This window comes from Astatotilapia calliptera, chromosome 2 (assembly GCF_964374335.1).
Source record: "Astatotilapia calliptera chromosome 2, fAstCal68.1, whole genome shotgun sequence".
Classification (NCBI taxonomy): domain Eukaryota; kingdom Metazoa; phylum Chordata; class Actinopteri; order Cichliformes; family Cichlidae; genus Astatotilapia; species Astatotilapia calliptera.
The window spans coordinates 7,814,590-7,835,938 of record NC_137423.1 but is presented as its reverse complement, the minus strand read 5'-3'; the positions used below and the strand labels follow the sequence as shown (position 1 = coordinate 7,835,938).

Below are 21,349 nucleotides of genomic sequence, written 5' to 3'. Positions count from 1 at the left end.
AAGAATCCCCCAGCAGAACCAGGATCAGGAAGGGGCAGCCATCTGCAGCGACCAGGTGGGGCTGAGGGGAGGGAGACGGGGCAGGATATGCACTCTTACATTTGGTGAGTAAAAGTTTTACTTTATTGTGTCTATTAAGGTCTAGCAGGCTACCAAACTTGCTAGCTACAAAATGAGGCTCCAAAAAGAGAATTCACAAACTAGTGCAATATCTCAGATGGGCTGCACTGAGCTTTTATACAGAGAGGACATATTTAATGTGATAAACTAGGAAACATGAGCCATCAAATTTATCTTGGACATAGGAGACCTACACCCAGATCCCTTTTTTTCTCCAATTTTAACATTTATTTTAATTCAATTTGATCTATTGTGAAATAGAAATATAAAAAGTGAATCTGTCTGTACAAGCAACCAGTCAAAATGTTGACTCATCAGCTCTTAATAGTTAATTTTGGGTGTGTCACATGCTCTATTATAATACATTTGGATAATGGAAGCTTCATTTAAATGTCTTTAAAAATGCATATTAGTTGTGAAAATGGATGTTTTGCATGTGTTTTAAAGCAAATCTTTTCTATTATAGAACTTCAACTACACTCAGCTCAAACATGGAACTGCTCCTGCAGCTAACAAGAAACAAATCTGGGACTTGTGTAATGTCTCCATCTAAGTTAACCTGTCCTGCAAGAATGTGCATGCTGACACATGTCTGACATGAAGTCACAGTCAGAATGATGTGATGAGGAGCGACAGATGCAACAGAAAAGCTGTCAGAAAAATGCTCATACACAGAGTTATAGGCGTGCAGCATGGACATTTTTCTGCTGTGACTAACTCAGTCCAGCAGATCTTCTTAATGTGTACATGAATCTGTCAACATCAATGAAACTATGATGAAGGCCACGTTGTCAACAGGGAGAGAACCGCGGACAGAAAAAAGTTTGATTCAGAAATCCCAAATTTAAAAGAGGAGGGAAAGGAGATAATTAGTTTAAAGGATTGCGAGTCGTTTGGCTAATGAACTTGCAAATTCTAACTCGGGGATTCTCACTTCGGAAGATTAGAGAAAAAAATATATCCTCAGATGTAAATTTGGACAAGAACTCAACAAAACATTTAAGAAGGAACCATTCAGCTATTTTCACCCTGCAGATAAAAATCTGATCTTTGTATCTAAACAGAGCTCAGTCTGGTTACGCTCCATGCTGACTCCACATGAACTGGCAGCTACGCTTGACTGTACCTGCACAGCTATACAGCATTTGACCATGAGAGGTCCTCATTCACAGTTGCTACAGTTAAGAGGTTTCATTTAGGGTTTTCAAGGGGTTTGATATTTTTTGTTACTGGCAATGAGAGGATGGTGAAATGTAATCAAGTACTTAGTTTTGAAATGTTCAGCTTTAATTCTACTTCTTCTGACTTTCACTTTTTTAGAGGGACTTCTGTCCCCCTAAACAGTGTGCAAACAGTACATGAATGTCAAATTCTATTACTGTAAAGGGAGCATGAATTCTAACTGTAGAAAATGAAGACTATTTTAACAATAATGCATGTCAGTCTTAGCCCACGTGAACACTTCACGAGGCTTTCAGTCAGGCAATAGCTTGCTTAGACATTCATTTATTTTTCACCCATTTGTGTCTTAAATGACAGACAACCGATGATGAATGATGACAACCTCTTACCTTAATTTAAAGTTTGTGCAAAGTAAAATCAGAGATTGGCTTCTTAGCACATTATACATTCAGTAAAGAAGAGCTCCAAACTGACAACTCCCTGAAAACAGCATAAAACTGATAAAAAAAATTATTGCATATCTATAGAGTTAATTAAACAGGATGCCATCCAGATTGCCTGTTTAGTGCATGTAGGCTGATGTAAGAACAATCAGAAACAGGAGAAATTCTTTCCCCAACAAGTTACATTTTATGTACTTTTACTTCAGCGGCATCTTTCTGCGATGTTTTAAACTTTTTTATTACCCAGAGTTGAACTGTTTTAAATCAGACCTTTCTCAAAAATAGTTCAGTATTTTCTTTTGCAATTAAAGAATAAATATGTGTGTGCAGCAGTCAGAGAAGCATCATGATGCCTTCTCAATACTTTGATGCATTCTTGTTTTTTCACCCCCAGGTTTAAAAATGCTTCTTTCATTAAGTTTAACCTGAATTCCATTGGTCAGTGCCCGTGATGTAAAGCACAGTTTTTCTTCATAATTTGTGCATTCGGTGGAAGCTTAAAAAGGGATTTCAGGTGACCTAAGTGAATCGCACTTTAATACATCTGGCATGAGCGTGCTCATGCATTACAATGCTTTAAAAACTGGCAGATCCGTGATCGACTGTAATTAAGTGCTCATTATATAACACATCTGTCGTCAAGAAGTTTCTGGGGCTCAGTATAATTCAGAGTGGACAAACAACAATTTCCCTAATGACATCAAGATTTCCATGCATTCTTATCCACACACAAAAGAATCAAACACACACACACAAACCCTTTGACTTTCCTAACATATGAACAGCTCATGTAAATAGTCTTTCATTAAAGAGACTGGAATTATTTAAAAGGCAGGATAATGTGCATGTGTTTGTGACTGCATCCATTATAGAAGCCACAAGTCCGTACGCGTGGATGCTTTAATGCAGCTGTGCAAGGTGGATCTTTCGCGTGACCAGAGTATATTGGGCTCGCCATGATATATGTTCCCTCAATTTTATTTTTCAGGAAGCGGTACATCAGAGTGTATGCTTCCTCAGCAGCTCATTGTTACCTGAGCAGCACGAGGAAACAACTGCAGTTCCGATTTGATGTGTTTTTATGCCTCTTTTGTTCCTTTCGATACAAAGCAAAATAGGAAAAAACAGATATCAGCTTGCGAGTTCATGTGTCTATGTTTTCTATGGCTTTATGTGTCTATTTATATGTATCCAAGCAATTTATAGGGATAACGGTAATGTGGTTTGGATTTTTACTGAAAATAATCTGCAACTTGCAAATAAACTGTACAACTGATTAATGTATAAATACTTGTAAATTTGAAATAAAATTTTTAGATGGGGGCAATCACAAAACAAGATTGCGGTGCATACAGCAGACAGTTTTGCCTTCATTTATACATATGAAATAGGAATCTGGGCATTATCACATAAAAAAGGTATATGCAACTCTGTTCAAAGAAAAGCGAAACTATCTTAGATCTGGTCACCTTTTTTTGCTCATTAAAAGTCCTGTTCTGACATTCTGTGATTCAACTCACAGTGAAGTCACTTGGTAGTTAAATTTGATGAATGGGGTGTGTGTAAGATTTCAGTGGTGTGAACTGGCATAAAATGCCACGCTGGCACCAGCCACAGTGGAGGTCAGTTGCACCAAATAATCCCCCCACAGAGATCTCAGGATGTTACAGTAGAAGTCATGTTCCAGTAAACGTCTGCTTGTCTGCCTTCCGCCTTGTCAGATCAGTTACCTTCTGGCTTGGCCACTGATTTTCCATTAAAGTGCTGTTTTGTAGATGGAGATACAGCTCTCATCAGCAGTGATTAATCTGCACGTAAAGCTTCAGTTAGTTTGACACATAAATCTCAAAGTTAAATTTGCAAGTGGACAGAATAGTTAACACGCAGAGGAATCTAAAAATAGAAATTGCACTGAAAGCAGTCCAGAGATGCACAAGGAGACAACCTTAAAAGGGAGTAGGGCTGCCATGATTAGTCGACTAGTCACGATTACGTTGCCTATTAAAATTGTCGACGACTAATTTAATAGTCGACGCCTCGTTTGAAGCTTTGTAAGATCGCAAAAGACGCAGGAATAAGTAGTAGGATTTAAGAGTGTAATAACGGACTGAAACAGAAGATGGCAGCACTGCATGTACAAGGATGCCAGCTGCCGTTAAACCCCGAAGAAGAAGAAGCAGCGTCCGGTATCGTAGCTGTGTCCAAATTCAGGAACCGTGCGGTCCTGCTCAGTTTCCAACAATGGGGCAGCTAGTTAGTTTTCATGTTACTCTTATTATTCTTTCTGGGTCACAAAATAAACGTTTAACATATTTTCAGGTGAGAATGTAACTGTGTAAACTTCAAATATCTGCTTGGTTTATCAAGACACCACATATTTTCAAAAGCGCTCCGACGTTTTCAGAGACGTCTGTTACCCACTAGCTCGATAGCTAGCCGGGGTTCAAGGCTCAGTAGAGCCGGTGAGAACACCGGACTCCTGGCAAATCGTTTTCAAACCCACCACAGTCTTTCGCTACTCAGGTTAAACATGATATATAAGTCACTTACATAACTTAAAATGTTATTGTTTGGCTTTTTTCAGTATTTTATTTGTTCCTGATTAAATTGGTTTGGCTGAGATTAAAGTTATAGTTTTTACACAGCTGGATAAATGTCAAGCAGACAGCTGATTATCAGAAGTGTGAGATACTCTATACTCCTGTCCTGTTATATTTTAGATAGCAAGGAGCAGACGGCTGCGCTTATTAAACTCCACCAAGACAATCTGCTAATTTCATTACAATTTAATAAACTATCATCTTGTCTTTATTTTTAGTTAGCACATACCTTAAACAGTTAAAGCTGTAAGCTAATGATAGTTATATAAGAGCAGATCCATGCTGGTGCAATAAGCTGTAGGTTTTACATCCAATGGACACATGATCTGATTAGTCGACTCATGGCAAAAATAATCGGTGACTAGTTGACTATCAAAATAATCGTTTGTGGCAGCCCTAAAGGGGAGATTAGCCAAACTTAAATCGGGTAAGGTTCTTGCTCTTTTTCATGACTACAGTAAGGTGATTGTTTTTTAGTGCACCATAGAGCACTTTGGATTTTACTAGATAAACTGCCACTACTTCCTTTCAGTTACAGTTGCATTACAATCCCGGAAAACGTGTTATACAGTAAAATCCTCCCCTAACAGAAAGGTGTATCATGGGAAATTATATTGGAGTTATCACACAAAATGGGAAAGGACCACTGTGACCAAATCACATGCTGGAGTCATGCCATGCTCCTATTTGCTGCATTGACAGCCAGTTAAAAGATGGCATGAATGAGATAAATCTATGATGGTGTTAAATCTAGACTGATATTTATCAGTTTGAACTTTAGACTCAGCCCCAAATTTCCGGTGAATGTCTGAGAGCGCTTTAGCTATAGATGCCTCGTACTCTAACCAAGCATCTGTAACTGAATTTATATTTTATCTCAAGCGGTAAAATGAAAGAAAGAAGTCATGAGTGCATTAAGAGTTCTCCTGTGGCTTTTTTGTTGCAAGGGCTTTTATCGGTCTTGTGATTTTGGTTTGGAGATTTTGGGGAAACTAGCGGTGTCGAGCGGGGTTGGGGAGGTTGTTGTCTCCCTCGGGGGCATGTGGGGGTTTCTCAGAAAACGCTGCCAGTCACGTCTGGCCCTCTGCGGACAGTAAATTACGCTCATTGCCGGAATGCTTCCACACAGCAGCCCAACTCCCTCCGTAGCTGGAAAGGCAATACGCCACATACCCCGGCGGTGGGACCACCCAGGAGGCATATGGGGTCACATACACACACTTCCACAGAAAAACAAATAAGCATGTGCTCAAACAATCACATATACCCCCACAATCAAGGACATGCAGGGCAGATACACATGTATATAAGCCAGTGTGTTTGTCCTCAGGGATATGAGGTGGGATGGTTTGTGGTGCTAGGGGTGAGGGGGCACAGGAATTTCACAACAAGTGGTGGTTTTTGTGGTATTTGGATCCCAGTGAGAGAAACCGCTGAAACTCCCAACTTCCTCTCTGGCAAATATCAAAGGATGCTTGACCTGTGTGTTCAAAGGAGCTGTGGGCATGTCAGGCACTCCAAGAAAATGTCTCAAAAATTGGTAAAAATAATTTAGATGGAAATAATTCACAAGTTATTGTGGTCTGGGCGACATTTTACAAGGAAAACAAAGGTCAAGCGAGAGAGGGAAAAACAACATGAGGCCTAGAATGCACCTAGAGCTCAATAACAAACTGTCAATCACTATTGTTGGTTGGTCAGATACCTCAGCCCACGGGGCAAACTAAACTACAAAAAGATGGAGAGCAATTCTGGGCCGGTTGCCATATGCAACTGTGTTTTGTTTTCCTAAATTATGTTGTTTTCATGAAGTGCAAAGAGGAAATCAATGCAAAGAGAAGCACTGGTGTTTCTTAACAGCTGCTTTGAGTGGCCATAGATGTCCTTGGTTTCCGTGACATTATGAGCAACAGTTTACATGACTATCAAAAGCTACAGCTACAAATCTGGGAATGATATTTCAAATCAGAGTCTAACGCTTGAAAATATCCAGCTTTTTTTTGGCCTGACAGATATCAGTAGATATGTAAATAAAGGCGTAGCCACACCAATAATCCAAAATGTTTTTGCGTGCTATTAGGTTCTTACAACTTGGAAACAAACATTTCAACTCTCTAAAAGAGAGCAAAGCAGTGTTTACTTGCCCGCTTCTTTGCCAACAGCTGTGAGATCTGCTCCTACGTAACCGTGAGCGGCGTCTGCCAGCTGCGTCAGCTCCTCCTCGGTGGCGCTGCACGGCACGCATTTCAGCTGCTTCTGCAAAATATCTGCCCGCTCTGCAGCACCAGGAACTCCGACCTGCCGTCACGAAATCAACACAGAACAGCGATTTGTATACCACATTTTTTGTACTCTGTCCACGTACTCAGAGCCTCAGAAGAAAGTTGCGCAATTAAGTAGCAATTCTTCACAAACAGCGTGACGTTGATTGGAAACACACTGCAGTCTCTCTGATAGTATGTACCTCCAGCTCTTTGTCAAAGCGTCCCGGCCTGCGCAGAGCAGGATCAATGGCTTGGGGTCGGTTTGTGGCCCCAAGGACCAGCAGCTGACCTGAGTGACCCTCCTACAAAGAGAAGAAAGTTGGATCAGCTAATTCTGAGATAACAACATAGTAATTTCATAGTAAGACCTGCTCAGCAAATGTTAATTGATGAACTAAAAGTCATTTAAAGCTTGACTCACACAGTTGGTATGTATATTCTGTTGTTCAAGTGATCTGGTTAATTAACACTGTGATGTGTTTGACAATCAATTTTTTGTGTGTTTTTTATATTCTGTATGAGAAGAGATGGCAATTTAAAGTAGCCCTTTTGCATTTCTCATTTTATGTCGTATATAAACTATTACAATTCTGAATGTTCACACCAAACATGACTAAAGTTTCAAATCATAAAGTCAGCCTATGTAAAAATAACCATTATAAACCAAAAAGGCCAGAGTGATCTAAATGCCTCAGTTTCAGAGTATTTTGTTTATTTACTACTGAGATCCAATATCTTTCATTATTGAGACCAGGCCATGATGGCACCCACACTAACAGTAAATCAGATCACATAAACCTGTTGAGATATCTCAGGCAACCAGCTCTAGCTGTGAGCACAGAGACTCCACCCACCTGTTGTTCAAATCTCCCATTGATGCACTCAAACAGAAGAAAGTTACCTTAAAAGGAGCAAGAAGGAAGCTAAAACTGATCCCTTTCATACAGTGGATGAACTCTGGGGCCACAACAAGGTACAGAATAAGAAAAAAAGTTTTTTAAAAAAACCTCGAATCATACAGAGCAACTGTAGGAGACTCACAATTTAAAATCATAGCGCATGGAATATAAATAATGCAAATAAAATGTTTCTGTTAAATACATTCACACAAAGGGGTAGTTTTCAATAATGCAGTAAAGTTTCGTTGTTTAATCTGCCCAGGTGCACGGCAGCTTGTGGCACCCACACTCTTAGATTAGGTCAAATTTAGTGGTCATCAGTTCAAGTTTAAGTCCACTTGTCAAACTCAGCCCGCTGGCTTTTAGTATTTCATATGTCGAGGACATTTTTCAAAGCTTGAGAGATTTTCTGACCCCAGCCTGATGCTAAACCTGGCTCACTTCTGCGTTTCCTGGGGTGGTTTGCCTGCAAGATGGGAAAAACTTTTTCCACCTTTTAACACTGGAGACAGAGTTGAAACACAAATAAATTACAGTGCAAGGAAGAATGCCGTGGAGCAGGAAGTGCTTTCTCCACATTCCACAAACCAATCAGCAATGATGACCTTGGTTTGGAAAACAGACAGGAGCTGGGAGCAAGAAGGGAGTTGGTGTATCTGTGCAGTATCACCAATCCACACCGCGGCCTTCTCTGCCTGGGGACGGGAAGATTTAGTTTGCTGATAAAGTTACGGCAAATTGTCAGCTCATGGCAGCCTTGGGTGATTTCTTTCCCAGACTCCCACTGGGGGTGTGTGGGGGAATCATCCTTTTTCTCATCAGGCACTAACACAGAGCTCAGAGGACAAATGGCACCCGAGAGATGCAACCCATAGTGTCTGAAGGGCGTCCAGCACGCAGAGATGGTTTCTGCATGACAATCTGTATTTGCAATGAGGGCATATTAGGATGGAGCCACGTTTGGCTGCAGAAAGACAAAGTATAAAGACACGTGTCTACTGAACAAGCAGTTACTGCTCAGTTTAATCCCAGCCTTCTAGCAATAATCATGCTAATGTAAAACAGACTGTTGTATTCATGTATAAAGAGAAGAAATGTGAGCATCCTTTATGTGCTGCAGGCTGGCAAAATTCAGAGAAGATGACTCAGTGAGGTTCCAAAAAACTCAAACTTAAAAAAAACCTTAACAGCATATAAGGTTATGCTCAAAAGAGCTGCCTTTAGTTTAATGCAGAAAACATTATTGCCATAGTAGAGTACAATTACTCGGATACTTACTGAACCAATCCCATCCATCAGAGTCAGAAGAGAGGCAACAACTCGTTTCTCCACCTCATTCTGAGCTCCCTCTCGCTTTGGGCACAAAGCATCCAGCTCGTCAATGAAGATGATCGCAGGCTGCCTATCAAACCAAGTCAAATGTGAGAAGCACATTGATTTATTGAAACATGTGAAAACGTAAATGGAAATACTGCGCAGAGGGCAAAATATTGACTCTTTAGGCAATTTTTTGACATAGAAGTCATTATTTGATGTGTCCATCTTTATTCTTCATCATGGTCAAGCTTTCTCGTATTTTCTTTAATGTGTCTTTAGAAATGGTTCTGCAGGCTACCTGAAGAAACTTCAAAGCTCTTCTTTGGATGTCGCTTCCTTTTTCATCCAATCTGTATCAAGATGATCCCACACTGCTTCAGTGATATTTAGGTGCATATTTAGTCCATGACTGTTCCCACTGTGTTTTTTCTATCCAGGTAAGTTTTTACAGCATAGGCAGTGTGTTTGGGATCACTGTCGTATTCAAAAATGAAGCTAATGCTAATCAGAAGCTTCTCAGATGGTGTTGTACAGTGGCTCAAAATCTGACAGTACTTTTCTGTTTTCATAATTCCATCAATTTTGACAGGATCTCCAACATCACTGGCTGAACTGCAGCTCTGAACCATGACAGAATCTGCACCACGTTTTACACATGACCATACTTCTCTCCTAACCTCGTCTCTACACACTGACAATGACTTGAACCAAAACTGTGAAATTTGGATTTATCACTCCATAAGACCTGGTGCCAATCTTGTGCAGTTAGGCACACTTCGGTCTTCATTTCAAGTTTCCCTTCCTCTTTTTAAAACAGACAGGAAGATGGCGACATCATCCCACTGAGACCATTTCTGATGAAGCCTTGCAGACTAGAAGGTGGATCAAATGAAGGATTAGATGTCCTTTGTGAGGTCTTTGCTGGATTTTGCTTTTCATTTTTAACCTATGTCCCAGTATGAATGATAAATATGATAGTTCCACATCAACTGTGAGAGACCTCTGCACGTTTATGAATATAATAATGTAATTTAACATAAAAAAGAGAATTTAGAGATTTGCATACACAGAACTAAAAGTGACATACTATCTTTATGAGTATAGGCAGCTCAGCGAAAACTTACCTCTGAGACGCTTCTGTGAATATTTGTCTCAGTCTTGCTTCTGTTTCACCGTAAAATCTGCAAAGAAATGAGACAACACGCTTCTTTAATTCAGTGAATAAACTTTCCTCATTTAATCTGTGGCTTTGGATCATGTGTAAGGTGGTGAGTAAAATCTTGCTGTCATGGAAACAAAGTAAATTTTCCCCAAAATAATCTGCTGGGATAGAAATATGGTGCCATGAAGTTTTCAGGCTATATGACCATACTTGCTCATGATTTCTGGGCCATTTATCACCGTCATGTGGGCTCCAACTTCACTGGCTATGGCTCGTCCAATCATAGTTTTTCCTGTCCCCGGGGGACCATACAGAAGAACTCCTCTTGGAGGTGGGATCCCTGTGGTAGACAACCGCTTAAAATTAGAGATCTGACATTTAATGAGAGTCAGTAAATCTAACTGTAACACCTCACATCATAATGACATCACTGGGGGTTAGTTTACAGCATGGTATAATCTAACATACCATATTTGGAAAACAGCTCAGGATGTTTCAGTGGAAGTTCGATGGTCTCTTTGATGACATCCAGCTGACTACTGAGTCCACCAATCATGCTATACGTGACCTTTGACCCCTTAGCTTCTGCATCTGGATCTGTTTGGCCTACTCTGCTTTTAAATCTAACTTTAGTGGAGCATGACAGGCAGTAGAAGGTGTCAGTACTCAAAGCACCAGCAGGAGGTGCTGATGAGCTTTTCTCTGCCTGCTCTAAGATGAGTGAGCTCTCCGGACTCACAGCAGTGTCTACTAAACCTGCTGAAGGATTCAGGGAGTTGTGGGAAGGAGCTACAGGCTGCGAGGAAAGGGAAAGAGGCTGGGCTTGTCGGCATGGAGTGCTGGCTGCAGGACCGAGCTCTCTAGGTGTGTCTGTTGTTGCATCGTGGTTGTCATCAACAGACAGCATGCTGAGCTGCAGGGAGAGTTCAGCTGATGTGGAGTCCAGCACAGAATTCATCACAGAGGACTCTTCAGTTTCAGGACTCGCTCCCAGGAGAGGAGCTGGTCTCTGGAGGGTGACGCCATCCTCCCCTTTTATGGTTTCAACCCGAAGGCTGCAAGAGCGGCCAAAATAACTCAAGGAAACGACGTTCCCAGGCAGAACAATGTTCCCAGCTGATATAAGAGAGACAAATACATAGTAGTTATTCTAATAAAGGAAATCATCTGCTTGATTATATTAAATTAAAGTACAAGCCATAGAATCTAAAGTGCATGGATATTTTATTTTATTTTACTGTACAGCAGAGAGGGAAACGAGGCTTGTGCATTTTCTGCAAAATATTAATAGCTTATAGTATAGTAGCTTATCCCCATTACACATAATACTCTTTTTAGTGTATATACTATACAGTAAAAAGACAGAAAAATGCAAAGTCAGGTGTGTAAGAAGTACACACTTTCTACTGAAAGGTCTCAAATATTTCAGATACAAGATGAGGTGATGAAGATGAGGCAAAAGGACATACCCAGAGATCTCAGGAAGAAATCCTTGAATTCATCTGTTTCTAGTGTTTCATCTTTTGACCTGAAAAAAAGTTTCAGGTGGTTGATAACTAACTGGAAACATTTTTCTCTCAACTTCTCAGTGATTACTGACATTTGAACTGCAGTTGCATCTTGTTTCCAACAGATGGGGGCCTCGGCCTTCTGCTGGAAAGAAGGCCGAGGCTTCTATCTATCTATCTATCTATCTATCTATCTATCTATCTATCTATATATATATATATATGTATTCACCACAGTAGAATTAAAAGAACAACAACATAAATAAACATAACTTTCATTAATGTACAATATATTGTAGGACTCATTAGACTGGATTTATGTTGCTGGATGTACTTAAACTGGCAGCTGTGTGTACAGTTACTGTAGTTTAGCAACATTTTGAGTATAGAGCAAACTGGAATGATAAATATATGTATACAGACTTTCTCCTTTTTTTTTTTTTAAATAAAAGCAAGGTAAACCTTACCTGTTAGAGAGAACCACCTCTTCAGCCTGAAGCAAGGGACCTGTTATTGGGTGAAGCATCAACTCATCCCCTGTCTTTACTCTCAGGTTGTTCTGAGCACACTTCTGCAGGCCAACTTTTCCACCTGGAAAGGAGGCGACTGGCCAGGCCAAGCATACCTGAAAGTATCACAAAGGGTGTCAGAGGAGAGGAGAGGAGAGGAGAGGAGAGGAGAGAAGAGAAGAGAAGAGAAGAGAAGAGAAGAGAAGAGAAGAGAAGAGAAGAGAAGAGAAGAGAAGAGAAGAGAAGAGAAGAGAAGAGAAGAGAAGAGAAGAGAAGAGAAGAGAAGAACCTCCTGTTGTCCTGTGGTACTCGTCAGCAGCACGGGCCTCCCGATGCATGCGCTGGCTGATTTCATTGAGTTGAGGCTGAGTTGGGCTAAAGTTGATCTGCAGCTTTTGGGTGTTTTGTCATCAGCTGTGAAGCAAATTAAATAAAAATAAAAATAAAAATAAATAATTCAAGAAAAGCTTTTAGAAATGATGGAACTGCTGCATATGTTCCCAAAGCAAAAAATAATAGCATTACGTTTCAACTCATGGTTCTTACATAACTTGAATGTACTAAACTTCTTTTTGTGTTCAGCAGGAATTTTTTTCATGAGCCTAAACAAGACAAACCACTTTCCCAAATTTCATACATGAACTAGATTACCTCAGTGAAAGGTAACTAAATAAAAAGCATTTGATTGCTGGGTGGTGCTGACACTGTATTAAAGTGGGTTTGACCTGAAACACTGTTTACCTGATTTGACGATGCACTAGTTTGTTACTGGTAGGGATTTTTGGTAACAGTGTTTTCATAATTTCATGATGACTTTCAGCTCTAAAAGACAGATTTGTACTTTCCAGGTTGTTTCTCCTCGCTAATAGCCAAGCTTAAGGTTTTTTTCATGGCTTAATTTTTTGTGCAGATGAAAGATTCAGAGTAAAAACCAGATGTTACAACAGTGTTTTAGTTTAGATTCAAAAACATGTCAACAAATAAATGAAAAACAGAGAACTAAAAAAAAAAAGAGAGATAAGATCATGGCAAGTTTCTCCTACATCTGTAAACCCACCCACTCACTCAAAAAGCACAATGCATGCATAAAGTGCACTGTCTGGTGCTACCTGCATTTAGCAGTGCAATGACTGCAGAGCAGATGTGTAAAGTTTTGTTTCTCTACGTAATCAATGCTGGCAAAAGTATTTTGTTATGTAACACAGATATGAGGAGTTGAACTGATATAAGCCTACAAGCCCACCTGACACGTTGATTAGAGAATAAAAATGTGTTAGTAGCACAAAGCACGAGGTGCTCTGTATTATAATATAAACTCTGAGGGAGTCAACCATCTGCCATGATCGATTGGGAGATGAGAAGAAAGACATGACAAAACAGAAGATTATAGGCACAGTCAACAAACAAAAATAAAAGTAAATGGCATAAAACAGTGCCATAAAAATACATAAAGGGGGAAAAAGTGAGAGATAGATGGGAGTGGAGGAGTTCTCAGTGTATCTGTCCTACAGTAGACTGAGTCTATAGCAGTATAACTAAGGGATTGTTATGAGTCATCAAATACAGCGCTCATTATAAGCTTTATCAAATCTTCAAAATAGAAAGAGCCCAGTAATAATTATAGTGTGTTAGACTTAAGAACAAGTTCCAAGCTACCAGGGTTTCTGTGAAAAAGTTTTAGCAGCTATACCCCAAAAAGTTGACTCTGTTTATCTGGGCATAGCGTTTTCAGTGGGAGAAGCGTTCAGAAAAACAGTGCATACTGGAGGTCATGCCCCAAAGAACCAACAGAACCACATCATCCGCTAAAAACAGAAGTGCTGTTCTGAGTTTCCCAAAGTGGATGCCCTCCTCAGCCTAGCCATGCCTTAAATTCCTGTCCATGAAAACAGGATTGGAGACACGTGGCAAACCAGGCAGAGTCACACCCACTGAAAATGTGCTTGAGTTTGTGTCAAGGATAAGGACACGCCTCTCATTTTGGTTACAGAAGGACCCAATTGCCCATAACAGAAGGTCTTGGACCCCATCCTCCTGCAGTACATCAGGTGCCTCTAGGCACCTAATGTACATAAGCCTTCTCTAAGTCTAGAAAGTGCACACAGAGTGCTGGTCAAGGCATTGCTCCTCCTGAATTTGAGGTTCAGCAATTTGCTGGAGCCTCCTTTCCCGCTGACTGGAATAAACTTCCCAGCAGCAGAGAAATTTCAGCACACTCTTACCTCACGCAGAAAGAAGGAAGAGACAAAACGAGATAAGTGATTATAAAAATGCAGGAATTGGGATAAGAGGTTAAGTAAGAACTATGTTTTTATTAGATTTGTTAAAGCAGCTGGACTGTTCTGGAGGGTGTTGGGAAATGGATGACCAGTGAATATAAAGAAAAAGAGAGAGAAAAAGAGCCACAAATGCAAATCTAAACAATGCAAACAAGTTCACAAACAAATGCTGCAAACAAATGAAAAGAATAAAGGCACAAAGCTCAGAAAACGACTCTGGAGAAAAACAAATGGACCAGCAGCATCAGTGAGTACTGGTCCTGTGAGTGCAGCAAGCGCCATGCTGGGACTTCCATCTTCATAGTACAGGTAGCTTCGTTTGCACGGGGGTTATACCTGATTTATATAATACAGCCTGTTAAATGTTTAGACTCATGTCTCGTCTTCTTACCTTTTTCAATGAAGTCGATGACAGTGAAAGAGTTGCAGTTCAAACTTTTGCAGCTTCCTCCGTCGGTGCGAGATGTTTGCAGGCTTGAAGAGTCATTTAGGCCCTCTTTCAATGAGAAGGAGCTATCTCCTTCACTCGCTTTTTTTGTTTTGCTTTTATTTTTCTTTGAAGACATGATAATTGCAAAAAGCTTCTCCACGTGAAAGCAGAAACATGTGTAAACATCAAGCGGTGTCGTAAACTTCCTGGTTAGCGTTTAGTCCCGCCTTCATTTACCGTAAATCCACATATATACGAGCGCTTCCTGGCAGGTGGCAGCAGCACTTTGTATTTGTTTAATTCTAAAACACTTGTGTGTGGTATTTAAAATATATATGTATATAACATATTACAAAAATAAAAATAATACCTGAAAAATATTAACCTCTCGTAGAAAACGTTTCTATAAGATTGTAGAGGTCGAGAGAATGCAATGCGAAATTTCGCTGGAAAATTCTTTACTTTTACGTATTTGATTTTACAAGCTAGTAGAATCACAAAATGAAAGAAATAAAATTATTGTTCTTACTGCTTGGGTGCATTCTTAAATTCGGCATAGCTCTACTAAACAGCCAAGAAGCTCCGGATTTTTTGATAGCTAATGAACAGCAGATGGCACGTTAGAGAATGCAAAACAAGAGCTAACAATAGTTAACAATAGCTTGTAGCCAAAAAAGCCGATCACTTACAGAATTACATGGGTTAATTGGCAGATTCTTTGGCCAATTTTAACGCAATACCCATGCGTTCCAAGCTAAAGTAATCTAAAAGAATTGCGAAAGGAGTTTGGGTCACGTGTCAGGGCTGTTTTAGTGGTTCATTACGGTATTTATGCAATTTCCTGCACGGACGTTTACGCAACTGTACTAGACAGCTCGTTTACCGGCTGTCAGCTGAATATATTCTGCTTTTATTCGGTTACTTATCGTGTTACGGTAATATGGCTGGCTGTACCTTTGTTGCCAGACTTTTGCCGTTGGCGAGAGGCCGCTTTTGTAATAACATGTCTCTTCCCGTACGCACAGCTACCCGTGCCTTTTCCTGCACTTTAACTTGTTCACAGCTTCAGCAAGTCCACGGGGTCAGCGCTTTAACGGGGAAAGTGGACCGATTCGGTGGAGTGACAGTGAACCTGGCTGAGGTCGGACTGCCGGGTGACATCAGCGAGAGCTCATTCAGCGGTTTACTGCAAGGTTTGTCGCCCTGAACTCTGGCTGCTGTGTAGGAGGAGAGGGAAGGCAATGCGCGCATCCTGTTTACCCCAAAAGCTCTTAAATCATCAACCTGTCTTAACTAGTGGTCTGACAGTTATCTATAATAGGCCGGTACTGTTTGTACATAAGGTATTATATATTTAATGTTAAATTGCTCATAGCATCTAAGCCAAGGGAGCATGTCTGGGGTATAAAATGTTTTTAAAATATGTTCTGTGTTGTTTCTCCGAGCAAAAGCAATATTACTTTTAAAACATTGATACTATTGTTATTACATTGCAATTACTGAAAGTTCATCTTCGGGGGTTTACATGTTTTCATATGGTTCTTCTTTATTTTTTCAGCTCTCCCTTTCATTGAGCCAGCACTCGCTATCTTACTTAAATGTAAAATGAAAACTCTCAATGAGCAATTAAAAATGTCCCTTATCTATTTTTGTGGCTGCTTTAATCCAGTTAGCTGTTTTTCAGTTGTCCATCTTTAAACTCTACTCACATGAAAGCTACTTCCACCAGAAACGTGTCTGCTGTTTGTCATTCTCTCTTTATCTTTTCACATCTCTCTCTTGAGATTGTCTTCACAATTCAATTAGGTGCAAATGCCTTTTAAAAGCTTTTCACTTTTTATTATGTCACTTCTGCAACATATTAACTGTTTCTTTATGTACTTTATAGTTTATGGGAGATACAAAATTAAACTGTATCTGAACTCTGCAGATTCTTTAGCTCAGTGGAAAGCAGAGGGGAAGGCAGCAGTGTGGCTTCGAGTACCCATCTCGCTGAGTCGATGTGCTGCCGCCGCCTCGGCTCACGGCTTCACCTTCCATCATGCCAGAAACGACTACGCCATGCTGGCTCTTTGGCTGGGAGAGGGGGAGAGCAGACTTCCAGGTTTTGCAACTCACCAAATTGGAGTGGCAGGTAGAGATTTCTGCCCTGAAAGTTAGGGGGGGGGAAACTCCTCTTGACTCTGGAAGCAGTTTTTACAGGAAAAGTCTCACCTGAGGTCCTTTTATTACCATTACAGTAAACTACAGTGGCTACAGCACATGTCTCAAAAATGCAAAGTGATTCAGTGGGCCAGAACCCACTGGAAACCATAAGACTGAGTTATAAGAGAGTTACGAAGTGGACCTTTGGTTAAGATTATCCAATCAAACCAGTGGGTTCAAAGAGTAATAATATATATGCTAAAATACAGATAAAGTGTGGGTAATAATTATTTGACCCCTGCTGAATTTGTAAGTATGCTCAGTTACAAAGAAATGAACATTCTCTCAGTTTTATGGTAGTTTCATTTTAATGGAGAGAGACAGAAAATCAGCCAGAAATAATGAAAAAACACAAATTACATAAAAAATGTAAACAGATTTTTATGTCACAGAGTAAAATAAGTATTTGATCTCCAAGCAAAATATGACTTAGGGCTTTGTGGAGAAATCCTTGTTGCCAAGCACAATGGTAAGACGTTTGTTTGTTGGTCACAAGGCTTCCACCCATCTCAGGAGGGATGTTGGCCCACTACACCTTTAAAGTGCTGTGAAAAAGGTTTTTTTTTCTTTAAAAACATATTTTACACACTTACATGTTTCATACTGTGAAACAAATTATAATGATAGACAAAGATAACTCGAGTAAAGTGATGATTTAATTTATTAAGAGACAAAAGCTATCCAAACATACGTGGCGCTATGTGAAAAAGTAAAGCTAAAAACTGGTTGCGTCACCCTCGACAACAAGAACTGCAATCAAGCATTTGCGAGAAGTCTTTCTTTCACAATGAGTCTTTCACATCGCTGTGGATTTCAATCTAATGAAATCATCAATTAAAAACTATTTTGTATTTATTCAAAATGCCCTTTTTTTCTTTGTCTAACATTACATTTTTTTGATGATTTGAAACATGTAAGTGTGACAAAAATGCAAAAAAATAAGATCTCAGGAAGGTGGCTGACATTTTTTCACATCACTGCATTTACGGCCACTCTGTGGAAGTTCTCTTTCAAACATTCGTTTCGGTTTCTCATTATGGGGAAAACTCTCTCAGCGTTGTCCTCAGAAGCCTCTATGGCATTACTCCAGCCAGCATTGGCTGGCACTTGTGACGCTTGCGCCAGGGAGGTGCCACCCTCCCCCCTATAAAAGGGTGTGACGCAGCGTCACCCGTCATTCAATTTCCTCTTCTCGCTTCTTAGAAACCTCATTTCTCCTGACTGTCAGCGTTAGTGCCTGCTTAACTTTCCACTCGAGCAAGCTAATACCTTGGTCACCAGGTGCTAGTACGGCTCGCTTTTCCGGTTGCCTGTTCTTCACTACAGAGCCAGATTGGAGAGTGTGTTAGCTGCCATCACACACCTAGCACAACAGTTAGCTGACCAAGCTAACTGTCCTTGCTACACATGGTCACCAAGCCAAGTACCACAAGAGCTAGCCACCACACTAGCCAGGTCATACTAGCTCACCATAGCTACCCGACCGATTTAAAAAAAAAAAAAAAAAAAAAAAAAGATCAGCGTTAGCTGTCCAGCCATTCCAAGCTACACCAAGGTTCCTTAATATGGCAGACTGTAAACCGCTGCCCAGAATTTGTCCCTGCAGATGCGCAATCTCAGGTTCAGATACACATGAGGCTTGTGTGATGTGCCTCGGGCTGCAAAGCGCCCACACTGGGTTCAGGCAAACTCTGCGCTTGCCTTTGTCGAAGGCTAGCCCACCAGGCTAGCCTGTCGAAGAAGGACCCAATGCTGTCTCCAATTGGCGCACCGATGGAGCACACTGAGTCAGCCACACCAGGTACCAGCTGGGGCAACGAGATGGATATCATCCTCCAGCTGGTGGACAGTGCTAAGGTCAGCTGTGAAGCTATGCTGTCTGATTCCCTGAAGGATAATGACGAGCTACTCATAGAATCCTCTGAGGGAGCATCGTAACATCTTGTTCAGACGAGGATGACAACGTTTTCTTTGCCCCTTCTGGTCAGAATACTGCGACACAAGGTCTGATTGTGATAACCCCGGCACACAGTCACACAGGTATGGAGCTATTTGCAAAACAGGCAGCTGAAAAGTTGGCAGTCCCATGGCCCACAGTGACAACGGAGACCTCCACCTCAAGGTACAAGGTTAAAAGGCTCCCTAAAGCAAAGCGCACTACTAAGCAGGTACTGCCACTTATCCCCGAATGCATGGACAAGGTCATACGCTGCTGGGCAAAGCCATTTTTGTCACCCAACCCCGTGCAGGGAGTAGTGGCATTTGACTGCGCTGGAACGAAGGAGAAGGGCATCTACCAAATTCCCATAGTGGAGAATCTGGTGGCTTCTCATCTCCACCGAACTTCTACAATCCTCCCTGGTTGACAAGGCGTATAAATCAGTTGCCACCACCGTGAGGGCATTGAACACCTCATCACTCCTGCTAGCCTACTCGGCAGAGCTCCAGGACCAGACTGCTGTGAACCCCGATGCTAGCAAGCTGTGGGAAGAGCTGGGCGTCATTACAGACCAGTGTCTCCACCTTACTAGAGCAGCAGTACAAGCGGCGGGCAGAGCGCTCAGCTCTCAAGATAGCTGAACTTGTTGGGACTTTCGGACAGAGAAAAACGTGACATTCTGGATGAAAGCATCAACCCCACTGGGCTTTTTAGGGACCACCGTTGCTACCATGCAAAGATTGTGTGAGGAAAAAAAGAAAGAGGGAAGGGCCCTGCAGCTGTGTCTCCCTAGGAAGACCCAGGCTGCACCTCCGTCTACGATCGCTCAGGTCACCAGCTGTCCAGCCGGCGTGCCGACATTTAAAATTCCTTGCCGCCCAGCTCCACAGGTTGCGGCCCAGTGTCCCCTAGGATCGCAGAACCCTAAGACCTACTGGCCTAGGAAACACGTCCCACCTGGTGCCGCTCAGGGTGCCCCACCACCAGCCAAGCAGTCAGACCACAAGAAGAAGCAAACTGCCTAACATCTCCCCACAGGGAGATCGGAGCCGGACCAGCCCGGGCTCCAAGTTCACTTCAGGACTCAGTATGGAGAAGTGTGTTCTGCCTCCGTCTTCCAGCGCCTGGGACTCGATTTGGATCCCGCAGAGCACATTCCAACAAAGAGACGAGACACTGTTCAGCTGAGTCAAGCGTGTCACAGTCTCACAAAAGCACACTGTTTATTAAAAACTCACCCCCTGCATCCAGGCATGTTGCCAAGGGCACAGGAAAAATGTGTGAAAAACACAGAAAATATGTTGAAAAACATAATGCCTTCACACCCCCAGGCACCACCAGGGTCGATTTCCTAAGTGGTGTCCGGTCCCATGAACGCTGGTCAAGCACGGGCCACCTGTGCATGCACTTTCGGGTCTGGGCTACAGGACCAGTTTCTGCCACAAGAGGGAGCCAAAGTCCCATGTACTTTGGAGTGCCTGACTTTGGGGCCCCTGTCAGCAAGAATAGAGAGATGGCGAGCTCTTGCTGTGTCAGAGTGGGTTGTGAGAACATTAGAGCGAGGCTACCATTTGTAATTCCCAACCACCCCTCCCAGATTTCACAGAGTGATTTTCTCTCTTGCAAAAGGCGAATCAGCCAGGATTCTGCAAGAAGAAATAACTACCTTGCTATCAAAGGGTGCAGTACAAGAAATACCCGAGGACCAGAGGTAATGAAGCTTTTACTCAAAGCATTTTCTCGTGCCCAAGAATGGAGGGGGACTACATCCGATACTGGACCTATCAGCATCTGAGGTCATACAAATTCAGGATGTTGACAACCACCACTCTGCCGCATGTAGTGCACCCAGGCGATTGGTTTACCTCAATAAACCTGAAGGACGCATATTTTCACATCCCTATTTACCCGCCTCACAGAAAATTCCTGAGATTTGCGTTTCAGGGCAGAATGTATGAGTACCAGGTTGTGCCATTTGGTCTCCCATAATGGGAAGAGAGCGTACCAGGTTGACAGTGGATCACCTGATGGCTCTGGGTTTCACCATAAACTATGAAAAGAGTGTCCCGCAGCCAGCTCAGGCCATCTCTTTCATAGGAATAGCTCTAAACTCCTTGTACAGAGTGTGTCTCTCTGTGGACAGAGTAAAAAGTGAGCGACAACTGGGACTCACGACAGAGGGCTGCTCATATAAACTGGTTAGAATTGATAGCAGCGACTTCCGGTTTATGTGACTATGGCGTAGGTCGCACCGAGCGTAGCTCCTTCAGAGTCTAGTTATTATCTAGCATTTCCAGGCACTTTTTGACGGGTTTTTTCTTTTTGTATAGTTCCGAGACAAGACTGTTTTTGCCTTTTGTGTTTACAATGTCGCGTAAGGTTAATAAGAGCGCAAGCACCTCTCAGCCGAACTTGCGGCCTGCTGCTAACACTGCATCCCCGCCTCGTGGTAAAACTTCGCCACGGCCTGGGTCACCCGACACGCCGCTCGT

At 41.8% G+C, this 21,349-nt stretch overlaps 2 protein-coding genes across 5 annotated transcripts in view; one reads left to right on the top strand and one right to left on the bottom strand.

Moving 5' to 3' along the window:
• afg2a (AAA ATPase AFG2A) overlaps positions 1-14,986 on the bottom strand; it is a 110,629-nt gene extending 95,643 nt beyond the window's left edge. The window contains exons 1-10 of one of the 4 annotated variants that reach the window (XR_013910747.1): positions 14,675-14,984; positions 12,294-12,418; positions 11,963-12,120; positions 11,457-11,515; positions 10,456-11,103; positions 10,198-10,327; positions 9,950-10,006; positions 8,787-8,910; positions 6,810-6,911; positions 6,490-6,643 (exon numbers count right to left, since the gene is read on the bottom strand). Coding sequence is in view for 3 of the 4 variants with exons in the window: in XM_080305033.1 (XP_080161159.1) it covers positions 6,490-6,643; positions 6,810-6,911; positions 8,787-8,910; positions 9,950-10,006; positions 10,198-10,327; positions 10,456-11,103; positions 11,457-11,515; positions 11,963-12,120; positions 12,294-12,418; positions 14,675-14,849 (1,732 nt within the window). In the remaining variant the exon portion in view is untranslated. Of the gene's footprint in view, positions 1-6,489; positions 6,644-6,809; positions 6,912-8,786; positions 8,911-9,949; positions 10,007-10,197; positions 10,328-10,455; positions 11,104-11,456; positions 11,516-11,962; positions 12,121-12,293; positions 12,419-14,674 lie in introns of all 4 variants that reach the window. The other 3 variants (XM_080305033.1, XM_080305030.1, XM_026183469.2) reach the window with 3 other exon arrangements.
• Positions 14,987-15,551: 565 nt separating this feature from the next.
• Positions 15,552-21,349, top strand: part of nudt6 (nudix (nucleoside diphosphate linked moiety X)-type motif 6) — a 24,630-nt gene continuing 18,832 nt past the window's right edge. The window contains exons 1-2 of the mRNA XM_026183481.2: positions 15,552-15,906; positions 16,644-16,847. Coding sequence (XP_026039266.1) covers positions 15,654-15,906; positions 16,644-16,847 — 457 coding nt within the window. The 5' untranslated portion in view covers positions 15,552-15,653. The remainder of the gene's footprint in view (positions 15,907-16,643; positions 16,848-21,349) is intronic.